Source organism: Amia ocellicauda, chromosome 9 (assembly GCF_036373705.1).
Source record: "Amia ocellicauda isolate fAmiCal2 chromosome 9, fAmiCal2.hap1, whole genome shotgun sequence".
Taxonomy (NCBI): domain Eukaryota; kingdom Metazoa; phylum Chordata; class Actinopteri; order Amiiformes; family Amiidae; genus Amia; species Amia ocellicauda.
Genome location: NC_089858.1, coordinates 41,931,863 through 41,942,827, shown reverse-complemented (window position 1 = coordinate 41,942,827; position 10,965 = coordinate 41,931,863). Strand labels below are relative to the sequence as shown.

General features: G+C 38.0%; 1 protein-coding gene across 2 annotated transcripts in view; it reads left to right on the top strand.

Annotated features, from left to right (window-relative positions):
- Positions 1–1,676: 1,676 nt before the first annotated feature.
- LOC136759480 (zinc metalloproteinase-disintegrin-like berythractivase) overlaps positions 1,677–10,965 on the top strand; it is a 38,545-nt gene continuing 29,256 nt past the window's right edge. For both annotated transcript variants that reach the window (XM_066714520.1, XM_066714519.1), the window contains exons 1-5: positions 1,677–1,827; positions 8,822–8,910; positions 9,006–9,082; positions 9,165–9,243; positions 10,628–10,704. In XM_066714520.1, coding sequence (XP_066570617.1) covers positions 1,767–1,827; positions 8,822–8,910; positions 9,006–9,082; positions 9,165–9,243; positions 10,628–10,704 — 383 coding nt within the window. In that variant the 5' untranslated portion in view covers positions 1,677–1,766. The remainder of the gene's footprint in view (positions 1,828–8,821; positions 8,911–9,005; positions 9,083–9,164; positions 9,244–10,627; positions 10,705–10,965) is intronic.

Sequence of the window (10,965 nt, the reverse complement as noted above, 5' to 3'; positions counted from 1 at the left end):
ACAGTGGTATTTTACACACTCATGGTGCCCCCTAAACCATGGTGCCCAGGCAACACTGAGAAGACACTGTTTTGTGCTTCAAGTTAAAAACTATATTTGAATGGAGGGGTGGTTGTAGATAAGTAGAATGGAACATCTACCATTGCCTAGGTTATTTTAGTAACACCATAATTTAACCTACAGCGTTTATTCAGGTTTCAATCCAAACCCATTGCTACAAAGCTTGCATTTAATTAAGGAATAATTAAGGAAAATGTTAACATTTACTAATTTTATTTGGTATAGCACCCTTTGACGAGTTGCCACAGAGCACTTTACATATTGAGATCAGCAATGACAAGATCATGGTAAAGTAAACCATTTGGCACAGATGAGAGAAAAGCAAAAACCCCTATAGGATGACAGACTGTTAAAGGAGAAAATATATGTGGGGTCCATGACTTAAGGCCTAGGCCTAATGGTTGCCTCCCCTCCAGGTATAAAGGGTCACACAGAGACACAAAATTATGAAGTAAAGCAATAAAAAAGGGTGAAAACTACCTACATTTGACCAACCTCCCTTCTAATGATATGGGTAATGAATGTAGACGATTTATGAGCAAGAGCAGTATTTTCTGAATAAATCTTGTTTTTCTTCAATTGATTTGATTTTAATGGCAATATTTTACATCCCAGGTTAATCCCATTTTTAAAAAACAATCCATCATACATTTACCACTAGTGTTTATCATATGCAGAGGTTGTGTAGTGCGATTTAAGTAAATTGCAAAATGCACAATAATACAGTAAAACAGTACACCAACTAATGTCAACAGACCTTATTTTTTTCACATGTAAAACTGAATAAGTTTCTATTGATGAATATGGATTTCGCTCTTTAAAACAACAGCTAGCATTATAACACTTGTTAACTGAATAAACACATTGTTTTTATTCACACTTATGTGAATCACTCTATGCGTCACTTATTAGCATATCGCAACAGCCCATAAGAACGAGAAACAAGTCCTACATGTAGTGAATTACAGTTTGTTTCCCTCTACATATATGTAATGTGAAATTTTATGTAAAACAAAGCCACTATATTAAATAAACCCTGAACACACACACACACACAATCATTAAATAAATACGTTCTGGGAAAATTGGGAAAAATCTTAAAGCTAACCTAAGCAAATGAATCAACCATTATCTTGGCAAGTAGGCTGGTGCAAAACACTACCTTTCAGAAGTATTATATAGTTAGGAAAAGTATTGCACAGCTCACCTTTCACTTTCCGTTGTATTAACTTCATTTTACACACGTGATACATAATAATAAGTATTTCGTAACTAAAATGTGTTTTGCAATTGTACTGTTGATGAGCCAAAGAGCTTTCATATATATATAAAAAAAAAAATCGCTTATGCAAATGTGGTGACCAAAAGTGTTCTTGCGCTAAATTTAAACTTAAATTATTTCCCAAACGTCTGGTAACTTAAGGTGTAAATAGGCAGAGGCTGAAAGTGATGTAAAAAAATCGAACTTTTATGTGACGTTGATTTAAATCGAGACAATTGACAATATTATACCTGTGCCACATTCTTTTAATGTTAAACGTCGTGTTGAAACAAAGCTAACAGAAACTGAGGAAGTTTTTTTTTTTTTTTTTTTCCCAGACTAACACTAAATAAGGAGTGGCTTAAGCCGCTTTCGTGGGGGCAGGTGATCTATATAAACGTCTTTTTTTCATTCTCTTAGATCAGAAGCTCTGCCCAACTCTACAATGAGAAGCACAGCTGTTTTATTATGGATCGTTACACTGTCAAACTTAATCCATACTTCTGGTAAGTAACTGAATATCTTTCAAGACAGACACGTAAATGTAAAAGTTACTTTCATTATCCTTGTTGGACCAGTGTCTGTATTGACAAAAGGTGTGCACTTGAAAAATCTCGCTTCAGGTTACCAATCTGGATGGAGTAATATTTTGAGACAGAAATATTATGGTGAACGACAATTCTCGTGTTTTTTTTTTTCTCTAATAGTTTAGTATGTCAATTTATCATGTGAATAGGTATGTTGATTTTGTATTTGTCTGAGAGAAATGTAATCGGTTTCCCCCTTCATGTACAAGGAGAGAGTACATTTGTATATAGATATGCCAAATCCATAATTAACTGCCAAATAAACTAGTTTCGTACTTTCTTTACTGCGATTCTTGATTCTTAAAAAGGGAAAGCAAATATTGAATATTTTAATTCAGCCCCATTTTTTTTTTTTTTTTGGCCAAACCCAGCACCCTGATTCTTGTTCTGGGAGAGGTTGCTAAACCAAAGTAATTTACCTAATTACACTTTATATTTGTTTACAGCTCCTTAATTGCTGGTCTCAAGACAAGGAAACCGCAAAAATCTTAATTTAAAGCAATTCGTAGGTGCTGAGAAATGCAAGAATAGCCTGATTTCACAGATTGCAAATCTGCATAACCAACTGATAAGGTTTTAACTATGCAAATTTAGTTAAATTAACTTGGAGCCCAGCTGCGACATTAACAGAAGACCAGAGCTGTGTGCCAGGAACATAAAAATGCTGTACTTCCTGATCTCTCTTAATGCAGAAGTAGCTGGGCATTTCTGTTCAATAAGATAAGTGATTGTCTTACATTACACATTTCACATTACATTGGCAATATATCATAAGGAGCTGCAAGGTTGTAGTCAATTGGCAATGGAGAGTACAGAAGCTCAGAAACTCAACTGAATTGGCACTCGGCAGGAGTGGGTGCTGGAGACCACTGTATATGAGGAGAAGAGACAAGACCGAGAGTCTTGAAGAAAAAGTGATGTGGTGACAATTGTACAGATATGTTCAGGGATTTGGGGGAGAGGTCTAAATGGCTGGCATGGAAAAGATGAATGGACAACTTTCCAGCATCCAGCAAAGAACACTTTATTTTGATGTTGAAACAGTACCATGGGCAGAAGACTGCATCTCCCTCTAAAAAATCTAAAATCGATCATGTTACTCGTGTGCTTGTTGTCAATCCCTTCAGGCTCCTTTTTTTCCCTCTCTCTGTATTGACCGAAGCTGGGAGGGGAAGTGAATATGAGCTTAGGGTTTACCATGCACTTCAATGTAGGTTCAGCTAATGAAATGACACTGTCTTGAGGATTTATTTATCATCCTGTACAAAGTTCAATTACTCACTATTACTTCATCCTGCCAATATGACCAAGTTGCTTAAATGTGATTTGTGAAACTACACTTGTGCAATGGTGTTTTTATACTGCAATCAAGACCTCCATTTTTGTACTGTAGTCTGGACACCAGTTTTCTTAAGTGTTTTTAAGCCTTTGCCCACATACTGTTCATAACTAGTAGTCTCAAAGCAAACCAGAGCAGCCTATTGTTGTTGGTTTTGTGAAGTAACTTTATTGTACAAGAAGCTCATCCTGCAATTCTTGGATGGATCCTAGGGACTTGTGTAAAGTTAAAAAAAAAAAAAAACACAGCAGCTCTTTATTTCAGTTTCACCCATTAAGCTTGAAGTACATGCTTTGAATTGACCAGATTGAACACTCTCAATTTATACCTTCAAAATCTAATTAATTTTAAACCCAAAGTGATCTCCTTTACATATCTGTTGGTAGGTTTGTTTAGCTTTCTGGTCTTTCTATATTGACTGACTGTAAATAACAATGAAATGGAGCTTCCATATGTTGTATTCCATAGCTGAATTCTGAAGCCATTGTGAATGTGGGAACAACTTGCAAGTAGGGGTGGGCGATATGACTATTTTTTAGAAGTTTGGGTGATACACGATATATCTCTTTCTTGTTTTTATCCAATCAAGCTACAAAATAAGACCAAAGACATTCAAACTACAAGTATTTTGTTAATCGTTAAATATGCAAAACTAACAAATCCCACATGCAGGCTGTCATGGTAAAATGCAGAATTCAACACATTACAGCATAAGTGTTGTGTGATTACTATTACGTGTGTTATGGGATATATACACCGATCAGCCATAACATTATGACCACCTGCCTAATATTGTGTAGGTCCCCCTTTTGCCGCCAAAACAGCCCTGACCCGTTGAGGCACAGACTCCACTAGACCTCTGAAGGTGTGCTGTGGTATCTGGCACCAAGACGTTAGCAGCAGATCCTTTAAGTCCTGTAAGTTGCGAGGTGGGGCCTCCATGGATCGGACTTGGTTGGCCAGCACATCCCACAGATGCTCGATTGGATTGAGATCTGGGGAATTTGGAGGCCAAGTCAACACCTTGAACTCATGACTCATCAGACCAGGCCACCTTCTTCCATTGCTCCGTGGTCCAGTTCTGATGCTCACGTGCCCATTGTAGGTGCTTTTGGCAGTGGACAGGGGTCAGCATGGGCACCCTGACTGGTTTATGGCTATGCAGCCCCATACGCAACAAACCTTTCTATCAGAACCAGCATTAACTTTTTCAGCAATCTGAGCTACAGTAGCTCATCTGTTGGATCAGACCACACGGGCCAGCCTTTGCTCCTCACATGCATCAATGAGCCTTGGCCACCCATGACCCTGTTGCCGGTTCACCGCTTTTCCTTCCTTGGACCACTTTTCATAGGTACTGACCACTGCAGACTGGGAACACCCCACAAGAGCTGCAGTTTTGGAGATGCTCTGACCCAGTCTTCTACCATCACAATTTGGCCCTTGTCAAAGTAGCTCAGATCCTTACGCTTGCCCATTTTTCCTGCTTCCAACACATCAAATTTGAGGACAAAATGTTCACTTGCTGCCTAATATATCCCACACACTCACAGGTGCCATGATAACGAGATTATCAGTGTTATTCACTTCACCTGTCAGTGGTCATAATGTTATGGCTGATCGGTGTATACACATATACAGTATGATTTACTGTTACATAACAATATCACAAGTAATAGTAATCACACAACACACACGCTGTAAAATAATATAGATTCAGGTAGATTTACCATAGCCGGGTTTATAGTGGCGCATTTAACATCTGCTAGACAGTTACATTTCTTCTCTGACTGTCGCGTTTCGATTCTACTTACCGGTACAGCACGTGTTAATACAAAATAGTTATTATAATAATAATAATAATAATAATAATAGTATAAAAAACTGTTGTACAACTTCATCATATTAAGAAAAAGAAAAATAAACTTTCTGCATCTGTTTGCATTGCTTTCCAATTTATTAAAATGCAAACAGACTTTATTCTTTAATTTTATACAAATTGTATACATCTAAATTAGCAGAGGTGGGGGGTGCTTGCAGGTCGATTTTAGCCCGCCAACGAGAGCAGGGCGGAACGTGTGCGCTAGTGCATTAAAGTATCTTTTGGTTATTTTGGTTATTCTGTGTCGAGGTCACTCTCCATGTTTGTGTTTGTGAATGCAAATTTCTTGCCTGCATCCAGCATGTGTAGAAGAAGTGGTAAGAACGCAAAGCGTCACCCAAATGACGAAAAATATTGCCGTAAAGAGTTTTGCGACGCAACGTCACACGATAGATATCGTCATATCACACAGCCCTACTTGCAAGTATTCAACAGCTTCATCAAATGTATTGGGGAAATCTCGGGAAAGTTTTATTTCTGTACCACAGGTGCCAAATTGTTTATGAAAGGGAGAGAGTGTAGTGTAATGATTTATTGTTGCTGTTGCTGTGAAAGTGGTAGTAAACCGTTCACAACAGAAGTCAACTGATTTGCTTATCTTGTGTTCAATTCTGTATGCTCATGAGATATTTGTGCATTCAAAGTACACTGGTACTGCAAACACTATATTTGCATGTATTTCAAAACCATGACAATGGTCATGGTCATCCATAATGAAAAGCCACAGACACATTTCCCACCAGTGAATTCAGATTGTGCAAATTCATACACTGTAAATACATTCAATCTCTCCTATCCTATTAGTTTCGGAAGTAAATATCCCCCTTTATGGATATTTCCAGTCTGGTTAGAAATCATGCAGTCAAACAAATTGAAACAACCTTCCATATTGAGAATATTCCCTCTAGTCTTAGGATGAGTGAGAAGACTACGTGGGGACTTGATTAATGTCTTCAAAATCATGAAAGGCATTGACCACATGAAGTCAGAGCCGCTTTTCCAGATCTGCAGGGACACATGGACCTGGGGAAACAAAAGGAAATTGGGCTTAAAGACATTCAAGACAGAAAACAAGAGCCACTTCTTCACACAGAGAGTTGTTACACTCTGAACAAAGTCCCCAGCAATGTGGTTGAAACAAACAATTTGGGAACATTAAAATATAAACTGGATGTGATCCTTGGATCACTTGGTTATCAATGGACACTAAACAAGCACAATGGGTCAAATGGCCTCCTGTTGTTTGTAAACTTTCTTATGTTCTTATTTGTGCATCTTGTACTATTACAGGTTCTCTTATGCACTCCAGATAAAAGTAGACTTTCTCTTTGCACCTCTAGATAGAAGTGTCTATCTTTGACTGTCACAGTATACCTGTAAGTGCAATTTTAATAAAGGAATTCCAGCAACAAGGCATAAAGTTTGAATCACTATTGGCATTCAATGTCCTATATATTGGTAAATGTAATGGGTGTTCTGCCCCTTTTTGGTAACTGCTTTGGGACAATGGTGGAGAGAGAATTTGGGGGAGAGTGGGCAAATGCGACAAGTTATATATTGGCAGTAACTTGGTAATCTTTAACAGCAAATCTATTCTGCTTTATCTTTCGTAACCAAAACCTTTTAATGATGGAAGATTAAATATTCTTTTTCCTTTATCAAATTCAGATCACTCATTCATTCCTTTAGTCTCTCAATGAACCTGAAACAATACATCCCTTTGTTCAAATCTTTTTTTTTTTTTTTTTGTGCACCTTGCATCTACAATATTTGACAATGGGCTTAAGTATATGCTCCTGAACTGAGCAATGGACCTGATGTTATGTTACTGAAATTGTATTTCAAATATTCTTTAGATGAATGCCCATTATTGTAATTATAGTGTAGCAAAAAAACTTATTGGATATTAAGATTATTAACATGGTATTTTTGTATCACAAGTAACATTTTGAATAATTACCCCCCTCAACATTCTAATGATTAACTACAGCAGGGGTGTCCAACCCTGGTCCTGGAGAGCCCCAATACACTTAATCTCTTGTTACCCTAAATAACCAATATCTAAATACTGGGAACAAAGGGGAGTTACTAATCAATTAAGTCATCCAAGGGAATTCTTCCCTCAGGAGGCTGCAGGTATTCAGATAATTGCTCCAATGGTGTCTAAATTATTGAATTTACCACACCACCTGTTTCACTGATCAAAATGATATATTTCCAGGTGTTTATAAATTGGTGATACAAAAGGAGACCTCTAAAACCTGCTGGATAGGGGGCTCCCCAAGACCAGGGTTGGAAACCCCTGGATTACAGGTTATCTGTTTTTCACCTGAGAGAACTCTCTCAGTAACATCTGAAATAGCTGGAGGCATTTGTATCTAAAGTGGTGAACTCAATTAAATGTTGCAAATAAAATACCCCACCTCTCTAATTGGCTATTGAAGGACCAGGGGGAAGATACTCATCTTATTAATGTAATAACCCCTTCAACTGCTGTGTGTTAGTACAATGTACATTATACATTGTTCTACCCTGCCTTGGTGCCCTGCATCATCTATAGGGCTAAGCTCTGCTTGACCCTGAGTGTCTGTAAATAAGATCTTATCAACTGTGGGAACTTGATTGTGCGAGTCTGTAAAGAACACTCATTCAACATGCAGATCCACTTCTCTGTGACAAGGTCTGATTTTCCCCAAAGTATTTTATAAATATTTTATTATGCGTAAGACCAGTTTTCATTCCATTTATTGCGTTGAGCAGTTTTTCCAATTAAGATGGTTCATGGGTGCTTTCTTACTACTGTTTTATGTAAGAGGACAAGGTGCATCATGTTACAGTAAATCTTTACCAACTTTGAAAAATCAGGGCCTTTACTCTTTGTGGTTGTGTGTCTGTGAATACAGTGCGGACAAATTTCAGTATTAAAATACAATCTCTTTTCTTCCATTTCCTTACCTAGTGCTCTCCACCAAACCTGCCTTGTTTGTAACTCTCCTGGGCTTTTAAATTTTAGATTAAACTTCTATCTGCACTGATGTGAACATTCATGTTAATAGCATTTAATTCTACTCCTATGCCCAAACATGAATAAAAAACCATTGCTTAAGGGTGAAAGATAGTGTGAAAAAGTGTTTATTCGTATAACAAGTATAACAAGTAAATGCTTATCTAATGTGAATATTTGCAGGGAGCTGTCTTCATGAAAGCCGATGCCATAAACCCATTAAACACTGTCCTGTTATTGAACTAAAAACGTGAAACACTGATGTAACCAGTTATATTGATTATCTGCTAAATGCAAATATAGATGTATACACATTAAACAAGAAGTTGCACTTAATTAAGACCTTATATATAGTTTACTGTATATCTCGTATACACTTGTGTTAATTGAAATGTATTATGCCTTGAACTGCACTGTATTATTGCACTTTGTATTGCTCTTATATTTTGCAAGTCACCCTGAATAATAAATAATAATAATTATGACCACAAATGTTAATGAATTTGATTTACAGAGTTTATGAAAGGCCAGAACAAAAATCAAATGGTGCACTGTGATGTATGCAAGCAGTTTAGTCCTTACAAAATCATGCAATCCCTTCATGCAAATTTGTGGCTGAGAAAAGGAATGCTAAACTGATAAGTCGTTTCAACTTGTGCTCAACACCTGTGTCTTGGCTGTGTTTCAGTTGGACACCGTTCTGTTTTAGAGGGAGTGGAGAGGTACGAAGTTGTGAGACCACGAAGTCTTCATACACTACATAAGCGAGAGACGAAGGTACGCTGACTATATGAATGCAAGATCATATACCGTCTGATATAATTCAACTGGAAGATTGATTACTTCTGTCTTTTTGTTGACATTTCCTCCAGGCATCTCGGCCAGACATTGCAAAATACAGCATACAAGTGGGAGGAAGAGAGATTGTGATGGCTCTTGAGAAGAATGAGTGAGTAGGACTTCTACATTGCAGGACCAGCATGGACTGCAACATGACAACAAATATAATTTTATGTTTATTCTTCTCACAGGGGCCTGCTAACCAAAGACTACACTGAGACCCATTATACAGATGATGGTCAGAAGATGACAACAGCTCCTGCAGATCTGGTAAGTCAGCTAATTTGTTGGAAGTTAAGTGGTTGGTAGAGCAATGCTTGAAATGCTTGGTTATTTTAAACGGAACTTTGCTGAATTCTACAAATTCCATTGGCCCTGGACTTAAAGCTACACCATATATAATCAGTCAACCCTTGTTCTAGAAAGCTGTAGTACCTTCTGATTTTCATACCAGCTCAGAATTATTGCATCATTCACACAGAACGAAAGACAAACAAAAAACAACTTTCAATTACCAATTGATAGACCTATAGAAAACCCTTTTAAATCAATTACTTTCTAGGACTACTTTTTAATGAGTAGTGTGATAGTGGGGGGGGAAACCGTGAATTTGGCACCACTTTTTATTGTTTCTGTATGTTTTGTAAATGGGTTACAATGTTACACCCTCCCCTGCATGTAATGTCTGCATTACTGCTCCTTTAATTGAAATTTTAATTTTACATGGCAAATGTCTGCACATTAAAGCTAGGGTATGCAATCCCGAGAGGTCAGCAGTTAGCAAGCTTGTTTTGAAAGCATAGAGCCCGCCCTCGCTTCAGAGGTGTCTCCAAAGCCACGCCCCCTCTATCACACATGCGCACACACAGAGGTGGAATTGATCGCAACGGGTTCAGATTACCACATGTCTCATTCATAGGTTAGACATTACAATAATAATGAACGTAAACATCTTATTTAGTGTTATTACGTTTTTAAAAATAGTAGCTGCGGCTTGCCTTCCATTCTCCCGCTCGCTCTGCACAGCGTCAAGGATCCCGCGCTGATGACGTGTGATTCTCTGCGTGTACAATTTGCAAGGCGGTATGCGAATATAGATTGACAGGAAAGACATCCTATCATTACATTCGGAACGAATGCAATGATTGGTTGATCATTACATTCGGACCGAATGCAATGATTGGTTGATCCTTTTTTTAGTCCTGTCCCTTCCACAGAAGATGTGTATATATATTTGTTTTACATTTAGACCACTGAAATTATTGATTTCTATCAGGATGTGAAGAGACTTTCAACCAGTATAACAAAAAAAGTTTCTGGAAAAGATTGCATACCCTACCTTTAAATGCAGTTCCCATTAACTGGTTTCTACATAGTAACTGATGCATAATGCCTACCAAATCCTTGGTGGAGGATGGAGGATATGACGAAAGCACCACTGATTAAGTTAATTTTGATTTGTTAATTCTATTGATCAAGGAACATCTACTTTTCATCAAGTGTAAGTAGATCAGTGAATGAAATGGGCAATGTATTATATGGTCAAAGTCTAATGAGGACTGCTGTGTTACATGAAAAGCCCTAGAGGAAAGAACGCAGGAGAGGGCTACAGTGTGCATCAGGAAACCTATCTTTGTTTAAATTCTGCTTGCAGGATCACTGTTACTATCATGGGCACATACAGAATGACAGCGACTCTGCGGTTAGCATCAGCACCTGCGATGGACTGAGGTAGGACTGAGTGTCTGGGAGGCAGTTGTGATACAAGCACATATCCTGTTTGGGCTCCCAAATAGTGACACTGGGCAGTTCCTACAGGTTTTATAGGTACCATTCCTGGAAAAGACTGGTCTGGTGCTGTGACTTCTTAGCCCAAAAGTGTTTTCAGGATGGTAATCAAGACCTGAGGAATATATGAAAACCAGAAACCCCAGTGTCCCTCAGGGACTGGAAATGCCCCACCCTTGACCTCTGAGGCAGAGGCACAAAATG